General features: G+C 40.7%; 1 protein-coding gene across 2 annotated transcripts in view; it reads right to left on the bottom strand.

Moving 5' to 3' along the window:
• The window catches only part of DEPTOR (DEP domain containing MTOR interacting protein), an 83918-nt gene that overhangs the window by 46299 nt on the left and 20591 nt on the right, over positions 1 to 17028 (bottom strand). For both annotated transcript variants that reach the window (XM_064154210.1, XM_064154211.1), the window contains 3 exons: positions 12196 to 12374; positions 10165 to 10288; positions 4085 to 4263 (listed from right to left, as the gene is read on the bottom strand). In XM_064154210.1, coding sequence (XP_064010280.1) covers positions 4085 to 4263; positions 10165 to 10288; positions 12196 to 12374 — 482 coding nt within the window. The remainder of the gene's footprint in view (positions 1 to 4084; positions 4264 to 10164; positions 10289 to 12195; positions 12375 to 17028) is intronic.

Below are 17028 nucleotides of genomic sequence, written 5' to 3'. Positions count from 1 at the left end.
GCAGCAAGTGTCATGGGCAAGTATAAGCCAGAAAAAGCTCTGTGGATAAACTCTTTTCTCCTTGGACATCTCAATATTCCTGTTTTCCAGACAGAGCAAGGGCTGTGACTGCCTGTGGATGCCCACACTCTGCCTGCCCCCAGCCCATCCTTGCTTTAATCTGACCTACTCTAGAGCTTGCCGAGAACTTCCTTCGTCTCTTGCAGCAAAATGCTTGTAAATTTTGAACACAAAACCTAATCTGTCTAACCATTTCCATATGAAGAACTAGGAATGATCCAGTTTCCTGGAGGAAAGGTTTATCTCTTAATGTTGCATATCTCACTGTATTAGAAATGGCCTTTCCACATATGAGAAACTCTTTTCTATGCACCTTCTGCCCCTGCCCTCATCGAGTGCACATTACCATGTTTATAATTCTCCTCACAATCTTTATTCCTACATTCTGGGGAAGGCCATCAGTGTTCACAAATGCAGAATGACAACTGGCAATTACACTGCCAGTGCAAGCCTTCAAGAAACATACAGTGCATGACACCTTGCTACTTTTCTCATTGGCCTTTAGTGCCTGCAGGTACCAGTGCGTAGCAAAGGACATCTGGCTGCCATTAGCGAAAACGGTGGTTTGTGGATTGCAATTCGTGTGTGACAGTGGGTTTTGGAAGGAAACAATTCAGCACTTAAAGCATGTTTTGTTATTTTCATGTATGGCAATGGAAGCATGTCTAGTTATACAATGCCCAAAGAGATCAAGAAGATGATTTTGTAACTGAAACATGTGATGGGTTTACAGCATTTATACAATTCCTCTTAAAGTGTTGTTTTCCTTTTCAAAATTAGCATCAATGTTTGTTTCCTGTGTGAAACCTGGGGTTTGTCTGACAAATTAAAGTGAAGAAAACTGTGTCAAGGAAGCTGTTTTGAACACAGTAGCTCAGCTGCAGAACAGAGCTTCTCCCAGTGATTGAAATGAAAGTCAGTATCAGCAAAATAAACTGTACAATTCCATTCTGACTGGAAAGTTACTACTGAGACTGGCAATTTGATGCAACTGTATCTGTTACTTACTATTGCATTAGATAAGGCAATAAACAGTTCATAAGAATAGCAGAGCAAGCTTTACTTTTTTCCCATGTTGGGGACACCAAGCATTACTACCAGCAAAAGATTGCCTTCAGGGCAGGAGTATGTTTTATCTCTGCTCCTGTTCAGCAGAGTGTCTTTCTGCTGGTTCTGCCAACAAGGATGCCAATTACTGTTAAGTAACATTTTGTTACTGCTGCTGAAATACAAAACAAAGGGAGCACGGAACAGTGAAATGAATTTATTGTACTAAGAAATAGAAAAATAGCTCTTTTTTAAATTAATATTTTCCAGTTGGATCTAGAATTCAGTGAGACAAGGGGTGAAAGAGAATACTACTCCTGCTGTTTTACACTTTAGATTCCAAATACTGTACTGTGAGTTCTTATTTCAAGCTCCTTTCTCAGACAAAGCCAGCACTATGTAAACCTTCTAAGCCCACTGATCAGATCCAGTTGCTGAAGTGAACCCCAAACCAGCTCTGTATTTATTCTGCTAGTACTTTTCATCAACATTTCAAAGATTGTCTTCAGAAATTGTTTCAGTGAAATTCAGAGAAGAATGAAATCTCCTGTTTAGAATCACGCACAAAAGCATGTCCACTTGAAAAGACAAATCTCAAGGACATCATTCAGTTTTATTTTACTTCCAGCTTCTCCATCAAGGCAGAGTGGAATTCCAAGGAATTACCCTCACCTCATTAAAAGCTGAGTGAGGAACAGTGAAGTGAGTGAAGTGAGAAGTTCCTTGCAGTGAAAAGGCCACTTCCTCAGCAATCAATCAATTGTCAGCACTCTGTATGTGGTCACATCATGAGTTTCAAATCTCCTTCTAACAGGCTGCTTTGCCTGTTCTCTTAACTGCTAAAGGAGGATGGGCAGAAGATAAATCTGCAAGTCCATAAAGGTGAGCAGGACCAGCAGCAGGACCTCCCTGAAACCCAGTTTTATGGGGGCAAAATTATTTCCCTGCCCAGGTGCACTGCTGAGCATTTGCCTTAGTTAATGAAACAATAGCTGATGTGCAATAAAAACCACATCCTGGCTTTCACAGTTCTACAAAGGCTCCGATAGCTAAGTCAATCCAGGTTTGCATCAGTGTCAAGTTCTGACCTTGTTTCCTCTGCAAAAACATCACTAGCATGGTAAATCACACTTTGGTTTGGCCTTTTTAACAAAAATAAAGGAAAGCACACAGAGAAAATGCTTTGGTAGAAATAGGAATGAAATCATTCCTGCTATAAAGAGGAGGTGCGCCATATGTTGCCTGTCTGTCAAGCTCCGAGCAGTTGGTACCCTCTATGTCACAGGAAGCACGGGGGCAATTATAGAAGTGGAAGCTAATTATTGTGAACATTCAGAAGAAGCTACAGGTAAATGGAAATTAAAGGTAATGTGAGCGTGATTGCAGCCACGAAGGAACTGTGCAGGCCACATATCCCTGTTTCCTCTATTCCTTAAAACTATTTTTTTCTCACAAAGCAGCAAGCAACTTAGTCAATCTAGCACCTTCTATATTAGCAACCTGTTAATATCATCAATTGCTTGGCCCCTGTCAGAATTAGTGTTGAGGTGACAGCTTTGGAATCACCAGGATCTGATTACTTTCCCATTATGCATTATGCAACACAGCTAACAGCTTCTACCAGTTCACTCTATCATCTCCTGGCACTCCATAATAACTCCTAGAGGTCCTGCAACATGTTTATGATGGACAACACCTGGTCAAAGAAAGAAGGGCAGCTTGCACTAACAGTAGATGATGACAACATGTGAAATGGATTTTAGTGCTGGAGGTGATAATTTCTTCACCCTCGGAGCAGTACTGAGAGAAAACAATCTCCTCCATCCTTAACCGACAGAGCTCCCTGATGCAGGTGCATCTGCCAGCCACATTGTGCTGGACTGTGAAGAAACACTCAACTCTGGCTTCAGAGAAGATGCACCACCAGCACAAATATGACAACAATTCAACTGGGAGTGATGCCCTCTTTCTTGCTCAAAAATTAGAACATCTCTGCAACATGACCAAAAGGGAAAGACGCTGGTCTAGAATGAGAGTGAGCTCTCTGTCAGCAAATACGATGATACACAGAACCTGTCATTTTCAGACTACACAGAGAATTTAGATTATTTATGCCTCTAATTCCTATCTGATCCTTACAAAGCTATATACCTCAATTATACGTACTGCTGATGACAAGCTCCAAGTGAAGCAGCACTGATTTCCATCCATAATCCTTATACTGCTATTACACAGTCCAAAATGCTAGCTGTATTCTGCTTTTGAGGCAGAATTTTCAGAACTGCTACAAAGAGCTTTTGAAAAAGCCACTCTTCTATTAAATAAAGTTATCCACACTATTTGGAACTTAGACATGCTATGACCAAGAACATAAAAGACTCTACACATAGCATCCTGGCCTGTATCTGGAACAGTGCAGCCAGTAGGACGAGGGATGTTATTCTTCCCCTGTACTCAGCACTGGTCAGGCCACACCTTGAGTACTGTGTCCACTTATGGGCTCCTCAATTCAAGAGAGATGTTGAGGTGCTGGAACATGTCCAGAGAAGGGCAAGAAGGCTTGTGAAGGGCCTGGAACACAAACCCTGTAAGGAGAGGCTGAGGGAGGTGGGGTTGTTTAGCCTAGCGAAGAGGAGGCTCCGGGGTGACCAGCAATAGAACAAGGGGACACAGTCTCAAGTTGTGCCAGGGGAGGTCTAGGCTGGATGTTAGGAGGAAGTTCTTCACAGAGAGAGTAATTGGCATTGGAATGGGCTGCCCAGGGAGGTGGTGGAGTCACTGTCCCTGGAGGTGTTCAAGACAAGACTGGATGAGACACTTACTACCATGGTCTAGTTAACTGGCTAGGGCTGGGTGCTAGGTTGGACTGGATGATCTTGGAGGTCTCTTCCAACCTGGTTGATTCTATGATTCTATGATTCACCCTGAAGAAAGTGCTATGAAAGGTCTAGCTTTTGCTATCTAGCAGATTTCTCACCATGCTGTATAATCCCATGCTCCAAAAGTCTGCGTCCAAGCTGCTCTGCTTCACTCCGTGTCGTGGCCTCTCCCTCCTGGATCAGCCAGTCAATGAACTCTGATGCCACAAAGGTTCGTTCGTACTTGACTCCATCCTCTTCCCTTGCTTGCAGAAGAGTATTTTCAGAATTCATCAGCCTGATAAGGGGGAAAAAATGGTAAGAAAAATGGTTCTTCAGAAAAGCAACTCTAGATCTATTCTGACAAATCTCACTGACATTATGCAAACATACATTAAACCTTTCACTGACTTATTAAATCTTTCCCTAAGCTATGAATCTAGACTCAGGGTGTGAATTACCACTGCTTAGTCAAGAAATGTAGGCTTCATATGTTTCTTCCCTAAAAGAAAACAAGAGTTTTCAGCTTTCCATTTCCCCTCTTTAGTCCCACTAAATGTCTCTAAAAGTTACTTTATCATCAACTTTGAAACAAAATAAGCCCAAAAGCATCAGATTATGACTAATGTGTTTAAAAAATCCTATTTAATTGCTACAAGTAGCAGGACAACAGGCTTGAAACTTCTCCCTATAAGCTCTATAAAAAAAAAATCCAAGAGGAGAGAAGCCCAAAAGGCAGTTCTGTGGTTTCGCATCCAACACCCAGTGACACAACTGTAATCAGTGAAGATATACATCTGAACATGCCTTGGCATCTGTTTCTGTGCCTCAGCTGGCTCTGCGTAGCACCAGAGCTCAGAGGAAGATCACGAGGCGTCTCTAATTCTCCTAGTAATTGGCATGTACCTAACTTCAATGTGCTTCTCTCAGTTTCAAGTAACCCACACAAATGTTAAGGAAAAAAAAAAAAAAAAAAAAAAAAAAAAAAAAAAAAAGAGTTTTGGTATTTATGCAAAAGTAAGGTTGGCAGTTTGAAAGACAGGTTGGAAGAAGAAATGATCATCGCTTCCTTTCAATACAGAATCTCACTTCTGTCACTTTTTTTGTTGTTATTGGGAGACCAAGCACCACAGTCTCCTATTTATTAGTTTAATTTCTCTTCATAGTAATTTTATCTACTATAGCCTAATCATAGGATTAGTGGTAAGACTCTGAGAGTCATAGCTCAAGAATGACATGGTTAGTTTTGCCATGTAAAAGTAGCAACTCTCTTCCCTTCACCAACTATTTTAAGGGTACAACCGAACTACAACAGGAATATTCTAGAAAAACATAATCTTAGCTCTTCTGATCAAAAATGTAAATTTCATGTAAACTAATTAAATTTAATGTAGGATATCTTTCTTGCACTGTGACCATGTCCAGTGTGCACGGAATATGGCATCGCCTCCTTTGGAAGGCATTAGAAAAATCTCTGCCATAAGAACACAGAGAAAGTTTCACTTGAACCAACAATGAAGAGGTTTGACACAACTCATCCTCTGTGATTTCACCACATAGATACATTTTCCTGGCTTTGACAATAGCTAACCAGAAGCCTCAGCTGAGTAGGTCTGACCACCAGGCAGCAGTTCACCGAGCCAGACAAAGGCTGCTCAGCCACAGCTGTATGTCAGCGGCAGATATAATGAACTGCTTGTTTAGATGGGGGTGTCTCATTGCCAGCAACTCTGAGCTGAGCAAAACTAAGAAAGTCAAAATCAGTAGAATTCAGGGATGAGGCCAAAAGCAAACTACGTGCCACAAGGGACAAGGTATTGACATTAGAACTCTTGCAAAAACTTTACTCTTTTTCATATTTTGATTTACAGCCATCTGCATGCAAGGCAACATTTGTTCCACACCAACCACATCTACTACACACAGCTCTCCAAGAGACCATTTTTAAATGTGTCTTGTTCATCAGGCTTTTTTTCCACCCAGCAAAAAATACAAACCCAAAGGCTGTGTCTTTGGTACCATCTGCTGCGTGGTTACCCTGCATTGGTTACCCAGGCTCTGCAGGCACCAAATAAAAAATCCTTAGGATTATGTTAATTGTTCTTTGATGAGTCTGTAATTAGTTGTCTAGCTCACTGAAGTGGCAGATAAAGAGGTCATTGAAAAAGAGATGCTAATAGTCAGATTTTTACAGAGAAACAAAAGAAATTTGGAAAAAAATCAAGTAGAGAAACACTCAGCTTGACGTTTCACACCCTTCTGCATGTGCCCAGAATAGCACTGCAGAAAAATCTGGACTTGTGAACAAACAGGCACGACAAACTGACAGTTTAACAAACCCAGAAACAGCAATCCACAGACTTACATCTCCTACTGAAGTAAATCACTGTAACTCCACAGCTGTCAACAAAGCTGTACCAGTTTACATCATCCAAAAACTCGGCCTTTCATTAGCCAGAATTGGAAACTGCCTCTGTCTCTTCCATTTTCCCCTTGTTTCAAAGAACCACGAGGCTATTCATGTCAAAACATATTTGCTAAAAGTGGTGTTATCCTGCATTAAGTGAATGCATTTAGACAAACACTGAAATCCAAGCCCTTTTCAAAAGAAAATGTAAACCTTGTTTTGCCTAAATGACTGCAACAGAGCATAAACTTGACTTAACCACTGATGAGTTAAAATGAAAGTGATTCAAAGAATGCAGTTTCAAAATGATCTGAATGATTTCCTGAAATTAAAACCATAAATCTGCACTCCTATCACTGTGAAACGAGTTGAAAAAATCTCAGTCAGTCAACACCATGAGACAGATTACAGCTCCTAAACCTCCAAACACCAGAAACAATCCTGAGCACCTGATCAACACCTGCAAAGAACTGCAAACATCACAAAAATAGAATGCCTGCACAACTTGGTTTGGTTTTGTTGGGGAAAAAAAAAAGAACAGCTGAAATGCCTGTGCTGGATTTTATTCAGCATTTTGAGGGAGAGTTTTACTGAAGAGGAAATATGTTTATCTCATTTGCTCTATCTGGTCAGTCCTATAGAGCATGAAAACTGATACCAACCTGGGACTTAATTATTCAACAAATTCCAACTGGTGTTTAAGGCCAGGCTGGATGAGGCTCTGGGCAGCTTGACCTAGGGTAGGGTGTCCCTGCCCATGGCAGGGGGGTTGGAAATAGATGATCCTTGTGGTGCCTTCCAATCCTGAGTGATTCTATGAACTGTAGTAAATCTAATGGGTTTCATCTCAACTAGAACCTCAAATACATCCACAGAAAGTATTGCCAAGGTTTGCAATGATGTGCAGGGAAACTTAACTGAATACAGAGAGTGATTTTAAATCTTCTAATCATGCATGTACAACCACTGAAGATGTCCACAGTATGCAAAGAAGGCAATATCATGAGAGAGGAGAATTCAGGCTATGTGGAGCTTTGTGGTCACATAGAAGACAGAAAGAGAGCTCCTTAGCAGGGAAGACCATGAGGAATTTAACCTAAACAGCTGTCTGCATGCTGGGAGCCTGCCTACTTCTGCCCATGAAACAACCTGCTGAGCCTCCTAAAGCACTTTGCTCATCTTACCCACTGAAAGCACAAATCTGCATGGACTGATCTTGGATCCCTCTCCTCAATTTTGGCAAGCACAAACTACACTGGCTTCTGAATGTAACAGTAATCCAGCCCCAATGTGGTGGGTAGAGAAGAGTTGTGGTTATAGTCTTAAACTAGCAAAACCTAGTGAAGATCAGCAACACCTACAAAATCAGGAACAGCTTTTAAAAATATGCTGGATTCAGACAGATTTCCTTGGGTGTAGTTGCATGTCCCTTGATATGATACAGGCATTTTGATAAAGAAGTTAAATATGCTGGTGACTTCAAATCTGTGCAAGAATACTTTTCTCCAGTTGTTGTCATTTAATGGCTATTTTAATTGCACTGAGTGTTTTCTTTCTCAACACTATCAGCAAACTGACACAACAGATTTATTACATACACACACATTTAATTGTGGGATTCCTTCTGTAGTAGTCTGACTTTCAGTATTAGATTTTGAGTTTTAAATGCATCCAATGAAGGTGTTACTAGTAAGTGTCCACAGACAAGGGACCTGAAAAAAAAATCCATGTATTCTGCACAGTGGATTTGCTACAATAAGCAAAGTAAAGCCCAGCTGGCCCAGGTATGAGTTCTTGTATCCCAGGATGAATACAAAATATTTCAAATGATCCATGAAGAATTTTGACTAGCTTTAACTGTCACAATCTGGTTTTGAAATGCCAAGTGTTTTTAATCTGTACTATATTTAGCACTCAGAGCTGATTTTAAAAGTTTCTGAACCCTTTAGATACGTTGCCTAGAAGCAATCACCTCCTGAGCACACAGTTATATTTAGATACAGGTGCTGGTTTTGATAGAACTCCTTTTCCAAGATGGGAACAGTCATATTATTATGAACATTTTTCTGCTAGTATACTGTTGGACAACCTAGACACTAAATATGGGTTTAAGATTAGTTCTCCATGCAGAGAAATGGGGATGGAAGCAGACACTGGTAGAACAGTGGTAGCACATCATTGTTCCTTTCATGCAAGACTGTTAACAGCCTCATCACCAAAAAAAAATATTTCTCTCACAGAAGAGTAGAGATAGAAGTAGAGAAAACAAACAGAGTAAAAGGTTTGCTACTGTAGACTCACTGATCAGTTTTTCATGGAATGAAACAGTTTTCACTGAGTGTTGGAGTTTAAAGGAGCAAATAATATGCTTAGTAGAAATTTTGGAGCTGAGTGATTCAGTTCACCTGTCCCAGTGCACCCAGTGAAGGACTTTTTCCAGTGGTGTATTTTCTTGTGTCTTATATATATATATTTTTTCATTTTAAATAGTCACAGTTACTGAGTGTAAGGGAATTTTAAATGTGTTCCACAGAAGAAATGGTATTTACAATTATTGGTTTATATTTCAGTGTAATTGCTCTTTCACCAGAGTGGCATTCAGAGCCTTCTAAGATTGAAAACTATATTTATTGCTAGCTATTAAAGTTAAGATTTTCCTAAGTGCTTTCTTCTAAGAGGGAAAGAAATTTAACTCCAGTCAGAAACACAACATCTCTCCTGGCTGCTGCAGGCTTCTGCTCCAACCAAGCAGCAGAATGGGTGGGATTCAGTCTAGAGCAATAGCTCAAGCTTTACACTAAATAACACTTCACAACGTTTGCATTAGTCTGCAGCATATGCCAACATGCAATTTACTCTCTCTGCTTGAAAGTACCATGTCACAATCACTACATCCTGAATAAAAATGTCATTAATTATAGACCGGGAAATACAGTTAATCTGCCTGGTTATTTGACGGAAGCAATCCAGTGGGATAGTCAGTATTTCAGCATAATCATCTGTTTCAAATCTTAATTAGATGCTTTTGGATGGGTTTTTCTGAAACTCCTTTTAATATAGGCCTTCTTATGTAGAATCTTTGCAGACTGGAACACTGAAGGTCAATTTTGCCTATCATTTAAAATTATACCTCCAGGTGAAGCCGTAGAGATGGAGTCTCAATAGATTTGTAGCCACTTGTTCAGTGAATTTTGATTCCAATGATTTTAGGTCTTGTGGTTACAGTTTTACATGAATCATAGAATCATAGAATCAGCCAGGTTGGAAGAGACCTCCAAGATCATCCAGTCCAACCTAGTACCCAGCCCTATCCATTCAACTAGTCCATGGCACTAAGTGCCTCATACAGGCTTTTCTTGAACACCTCCAGGGACGGTGACTCCACCACCTCCCTGGGCAGCCCATTCCAATGCCAATCACTCTCTCTGGGAAGAACTTCCTCCTAACATCCAGCCTATACTTCCCCCAGCACAACTTGAGACTCCTCTAGTAATGATTTTCATAGAAGGGAGTGCAAGGACTTGAATGTCCCTTGCATTCTCATACAGGATATATATACAATCCAGAATTATCAGAAATGCTATTTCATTTTAAACAAAATGCTGCAAGTGAACACAGCAGAAAAGCAAAAAATGAAATGGGAAAGAGAGATATGAGTTATCTACTGAAGTCATGGGACTGCCAGGGCACATTCATGCATCATTCAAAAAACATCTGACTCTTGAAAAATGTGTAGAATTTGCCTTCTGTGGTGCCATTATCAACACATTCTGAATGCTGAGCACAACATACTTTTCATACAGTCTTTGTCCTCTCATGAACACCTTCACCTCATTGTCCAGTGGAAACGTCCCATCGTCTTTTCGGAAGCGGTAGAATAGCTTGACATCCTTAAATTCCTTGTGCTCATCACACACTGAAACACAAAACAAATTAACAGTTCTTCATGCAAATGTCAAGAAGCTGAGGATCCACTTAGAGATTTCACTTGCTGAACTTCAAAGCAAGCACATATGAAGCCCAGCCCCCTGTGTTTCTGAGCATGCAGCTTTTACTCAGTTCTAAGAACTGATGAAAGGCTGGAGAAAACTTCCAGCTAGGTAACCAAATCCCTAGGTGAGGTAGATATGTGTTCACCAGCTTTGCAAGTATCACCGAGGACATCAAAAACATCAGAAAAGCATTCATCTGCTCTATATCCTGAAACGTCTTGGTTAAAACAGTCTTTTATCTTGTTTGCTTGAAAGGCCATCAGTGTAAAGCACCAAATAATTTAAGGATTGGCAAGATTCTTAAAGTTACTTGTACTGGTTCAGCAATGCTGTAGGAAACATGAAACTTGCTGCAGAAACAGTTGAAAGTCTCTTAAAATTGTCTCAAGTGCTCCACCATGACGGCTTGCAAATGGTAGGAACAACAGCAGCACACTGGAAAATGCCAAATAAGGTTTGTAAGACAGCAGCTGGCAATGGCCTCTTGCAAATGTAGAAAGAAGCTCCACACAGAGCATTAATGGGAAAGGCATCCCAGTCAAGTAGCTCCTAGCAGTTGTCAGCCCACATACATAGGCTCATCCTTGGCACCAGAGGAGCAGGAATTGGTACTCCTTTTACTTGACAACAGAAAGGATGCTCTGAGCACCTTGCAAAACCCGTCTGAACCTCTCATAAATTTACCCTAGCTCACTTTGCAAAGTGTTTTATTAAATCTGAGTGCAATATGTGAATATTTTCAGGAAATACATACATAGATATATAACATCTACACAAAGTTCCAGTGTGCAATTGGATCCTAAGGCAGAAAATATTTGGAGGCTGTTAAAAGATTTAAACAAGCATTCAGCAATAAAACATCTATTGCTCAATTAAACAAAGCTACTCAGGCATCCATGCAACTCTTCACTGACATTTTCTCAATAGAGGATTAAGTAGTCAGACTTGAATACCCTATAATTACTTTATCCTTTAACTATCTACTGTGAGTCCCAGTTTCCATAACAACTCAGAATTTTAATTTAATACTCCAGTAGAAGTTGTAGAAGTGGCACTCATTCAGTATGTGCATTTCTTGCTTTAATTAAGGTGGTGTTAGTGCACTGCAGATAGCAGCAGTATTGTTGCACATACAGTGACCCCTGCATAAAGTCAACATTCCAGTATCATACATTTGAAATCTAGGGCTTGGATCTTCTTTGTTGTGTGCCTCCCAGCCTTTATGTGCATCAAAAGGCAACTGAATGCTACCACTGAATTGGAAGTCTCCTTTTCATCAGTGTAAATTGTTATGCAAGAAGTTGAAAGGAACAGATCTCAGATAGACAACTAGTTTAGGAGGAAAATAATCAGAGCAGTCAGACCACTAACTTTCTTGCAGCTGTACCAGCACTTATGTTTGTGCAGCTGCTGTAAGGGACAGGGCCAGAGAACTAATCCACATGAGAAAAAATGACCTTTTTTTTTTGCCAGCTGATTTTTCAAATGGCTTTTTCAGCTGGAAAAGTGTGCTCTGGGGAGCAGGATGGTGAGGGCAGCAGGGCGAGGGGACAGGATCCAGCTGGGGCTGCTCTAGAACCAGAGAAGCAACAGCACGGTCTCCAGTGACTTGCCTACCCTGTACTGACATGGTGAACGTCACCCACACCTCTTTGGCCTCTCCACGCCACAGGGGACCCTGCAAAGCAGCACAGCTCAAGTGAGATGCTCCTTTCCTGACAGAGAAAAAGATCCTGCCTGTCCTGCACTTGGTTGTAAGAACATGAGCAAGATTTCACAACAGTCAGTAAAACTGAGCTCAGAGCTTTTCAGCAGGTGATATTGCGCTTACCATGGTGGATAATGCTGTGATCCAGTAATTTCTGCACCAGTTTAATAGCTGTCTCCCGGTCTGAGGCCTCTTTATGGTCAATCAGCCAGTCGATCAGCTCTTTGGCAACAAAGCAGTTTGGGTAGGTCTTAAGGTGGTGACGCCGATCTTTAATGACCTTCTCTTCATGCAGTCGGAGTCTGGGGGTCAAACCACAACATGAGTAGCAAGCATAAACAGCCTTCGTAATGGTATAAAGAATGGAGCAGATGAACACAAGCCCTGCTCACAGGTTGTGGATGAAGGGGAAGAAACTCATTCACACATCCACTGCTGGCAGCTGACCACCAGGCCATTCACAGCAAACATTTGTTACAACTTTAAAGCCTATGCTTGGAAAAACTGTTTTCCAGCTCAGTGGAAATGACCACAAAATGAAGAAGAGCAAGGCGTAGTAAAGCCTATTCCAATATTTCCTATGGGTCCATCTACCTGACAATAATTTTCTTACATTACTGCTGCCACATTCAATGTTACTTTCATTTTGTGGTACCGCTGCTGTAGTTTGGTTGGTTTTTTTTCCATTCATTTTTTTAGCTATAGTTTCTTCCTTGGCTGGGTAATTTCATTTTGTCTCCAGCTGCACAACAAGGATATCATTTATGACTTAAAATTCAGGGACAAAGTTGTTGCAACACAATCCTATTTCATGTAAAAGACTTGCCTTCTACTTCAAATTTACTCATATAATTTACTCATAGAATCAACCAGGTTGGAAGAGACCTCCGAGATCATCCAGTCTAACCTATCACACAGCCCTATCCAGTCAACTAGACCATGGCACAAAGTGCCCCATCCAGACTTTTCTTGAACACCTCCAAGGCATGGTGACTCCACCACCTCCCTGGGCAGCCCATTCCAATGCCAATCACTCTCTCTGCCAACAACTCCCTCCTAACATCCAGCCTATACTTCCCCTGGCACAACTTGAGACTGTGTCCCCTTGTTCTGTTGCTGGTTGCCTGGCAGAAGAGACCAGCCCCCACCTGGCTACAACCTCCCTTCAGGTAGTTGTAGACAGCAATGAGGTCACCCCAATAAATAAAGGAGAACTGCTTCTCACTTGGGGAACTGCTGGTAAATGCTATCTATCTACCTGCAATTCTCCCTCATCAACTCGAAAGTAAGTTGGTTGGCTGGTTTTGAGATGCTTGGATCAGACTGCAAGATCCAGGTTAGAGTTCTACCTTGTTAGTAAAAGTTATGAAGTTCTGCATCTTTGTTTTTAGTCTTTTTTTTCCCCCAAAATAAACAAAATAGGTAACATTATCAATAAAATGATGGATACAGGTTTTAAAGAGTTTTAAAAGTTTTCTTTTAAAGCTTTCTTGTTTCCATTTTCATTGATAATTGTAATAACTCTGGTTTTGTAGTGCCATGCCTATACAACAGTTCGGCAAAAAGCATAGAAACCACAACACTAGGGCTCCTATCACATTCATTTCCAAGTGGCCAGGGTCCTACCTTGTAAATGCTCTCACTGACTTCAAAGAAATCCTGAGTAATGCTACAATAATTGTAGGGAGTACAACTATGTCTGTTTTCTTGAGAAGGAGATAGCACAGAAGGGCGTTAACATGACCCTCAAGAAGCACAGAGCAGAAGTCCAAACAATTTTCCTCTCAATGTGATTCCAGTATGAAACAAATACTTCTCTTTAGAACCAAAGAAAGGGAAAATATTTGGCTGAAATCAGTGAAGAAAATATTATTAGGGCATTATACAATGTTTACATGGGCATTATATGAAGTTTACATAGGTTTCCACCTAAAAATAGTAGCAAAACAATGTTTTCATTTTGCAGCACTTCGCCTTGAACCACACTGGAATGGCCAATCTGAGATAATGAATTCAAAACAAGCTTTGTAACCATCAACCAAAAAAAAAAGAAGACTTTTTCCATTAAAAATACTGACAAATCAGATTAGTATTCTGGAAAGAAGTGCTGGTAAATATCCCATGCATTGTGAAATTCTCTGAGCTAAAATACCTTTGCTTAAACCATATTTTCCAGATGTGCCCTAACAGCTGTTGCCATACGTAGAAAGAAAAGCCTACACAGTTTTAATTACAGAACATGCAATTATCAGTGTGTCTGAAGAAGCTTCACATTTTAAATATATGCCATGTTCTGTTAATGTTCACCCAGACTTATGCTGCACAATGAACTACAAAAACAAAGCTAGGGAAAGAATGTTATATGTATATATATATGCAGATGGCTCAACCCAGCTTTCAGTCATCAGTATAAGTCTAAATGAATGGAGTTCACCTGATACAAGATGGAAACCCCCTTCCATGAAATTCTTTGTCCAAACATTGTGTAGGAGTGTGCCTGGATTGGTCTGACATTCCACAAACATGCCAGTAGCCAAGAGCCCCAGAATTGAGTAGTTATGTCTTAAAAAACTCTGACTGAAGACTTTCCTACAGTTAGTGGGCTTATAAATATTTCAATTTCTCTGTCAAAAGGCACAGGTTCTCCCTTACAACCTTTTTTCTCACCCAGAGTACTTACAGGCTCTCTAGATACCTTTTTTTTGCCTATCTTCAGAAATCTCTGAGAAATTTCATTATCTTAATTATTTCCATCCTCTTGCTGCATCCAAATTTGCTAAGAGGTTATGAAATCATTAAGTCAAACAGAGCAAGCCTCATGAAACTTGAAAAAAACAAATATACCCCAAATGAAAGTGAGAACTTTTTCTGCAGCCTATAGCAATTGTATCCATGCTTTATTATGTCCAGGGTAATTTATTTGTAATAAAGAACAAAAAGGGAATTCAGAATTCCCCCCCCCCCCCCCCAATGGTATATGCTGTTTTCTCTCCCTCACCTCTACTAACCTGTTAAAATTAAACCATATGGAGGAGAGGTTGCTCAATAAATGGAAGCTGTACTTATTGCAAAATCCAAATCTAAAAGTCTCAGGTAAAGTTATTGAGCATACATTGCCATGTGCAAATAAAAATTGTACATGTTCAAAAATACTTATCAGGAGCCAAATCAAATGGGATACAAAGGGGGGAAAAATGCAGCAGTGAATGTGATTATACAATGGGACCAACACTCAAGTGGTCAATTCTTTATTTCTTGGCACTGGGAAACAGGCTTTTCACCAGAAGACCTTGATGTTTTCCATTTAAGTGATGTTAATCACTTTTAGTCAACTAGTCTGCATGACACCAGTCACATTTTTCCTGCTAGAAGTTCTTCGCAAGAGCTGCCCAGGACAATTTGCTCGCTGACAAACAAACCCTGAGCAGTTTGAGGGGAGAAGGGGGAGAATAGAGAGGGCAAACGAGGAGAAAGGGGAGACACCTTAAATCAACAAGCTTTTGAAACACTGTCCCTCTTTTTAGAGCTGACTAGTTTAACAGCAGGAAAAAATTCCTGTGTACACTAGGACATCATCTGTATACAATTCCACATGTTACTCAAGATTACCTGCCAGATTTTGCACTTGGGAACACAGCCTCCCCTGCCTGCAGAGAACAATGTGAGAACTAAAGCGTTGGAGCAACTGCTGTGAACTGCAACAGGCATATGTAACCCTTTAATATTTACAGATTGATATCCATGGGTCTTATTCATGCTTACAACAAATAAAGACAGCCTGTATTTGCAAGCATGCATGTCAGAACAGTTTTCCCGGGGGCCTGTCTAAACGGGAGTTGCTCCTGATTAACAACATGTAGAAACTCTTGCTCCAAAGAAAAGTGCCCTCCTCCTGCAAAGCCTGGAATGGGCTAACCCAGAACACTGCTTTGCAGTAAACATGGTCAGAGCGAATCAGGAACAATGCTCTTTGTTGAGAGGCCATTAGGCAGTTTGCCAATTGTCAGAAAAGTCATGATAATGGAAAAATCAAAATCCTAGCCTAGAAATCAAGCACTAATAAACTGCTCTTGCAGGTACATGAAACCTGCATTGTGTTTTCCACCAGGGAAAGAATACATTTTGAGGTTTCTTACATCTTTTCCTGAACCAATGGGTAAGGGTTTTGCAAAGGCAGTGCCTGCACAGAAGTCTAACTTTCCTTTTAAACCCCAGAGACTGCTGGCTGAAGATGCCAATGATGTCACAAACTGGACCACAGTCCAAATATCTCACCCAGCTATTTCCTTTTATTAAGTCTAGTAATGTGTGCTTGGCTAACACAGATTTTTGCAGAATGCCATCTAGCCCTGACTCCTATATACAAAAAGACTCCCTGCTTTTGTTGGCACCCACCTTTTCCTAGTACATCCCATATAGTCCCTATGGCCATCCTAGAAAGGCTCACTAAAAATGTGCACTCAAGAGACATGTCAACCACACCGCTCAGTTTGGTGTCATCTGCAGACCCATTGACTTGATCCCATCCTATCACTGATGAAGACATGAAACAGCACTGGTCCCAAATATGGACACTCCTGAGGGATACCACTTGATACTGATCTCCATCTGGGCATCAAGCCATTGAACACTGCTCTGTAGAAGCAACCATCCAAGCAATTCCTTATACACCAGAAGTCCATTTATCAAATCCATACATTTCTAATTTAGAGAGGAGGATATATTGTAGGGAGTCATGTCAAAGGCATTACAGAAATCCAGACAGACAACATCTATAGTTCTTCCTTTGTCCACTGATGTAGTCACTCCATCATAGAAGGTAGGCCTCTGCATCGGTCAGGCAAGACTTGTCCTTAGAGAAGCCAAGCCATATGGATGGATGGATGGATAGACAGATATAGACAGACAGACAGACAGACTAACAGATATATAGGTGTCTGTGCATTCATACTTGTA

Source organism: Pogoniulus pusillus, chromosome 14 (assembly GCF_015220805.1).
Source record: "Pogoniulus pusillus isolate bPogPus1 chromosome 14, bPogPus1.pri, whole genome shotgun sequence".
NCBI lineage: Eukaryota > Metazoa > Chordata > Aves > Piciformes > Lybiidae > Pogoniulus > Pogoniulus pusillus.
The sequence above is the reverse complement of the archived record's forward strand: the minus strand, read 5'-3'. Positions and strand labels throughout refer to the sequence as shown.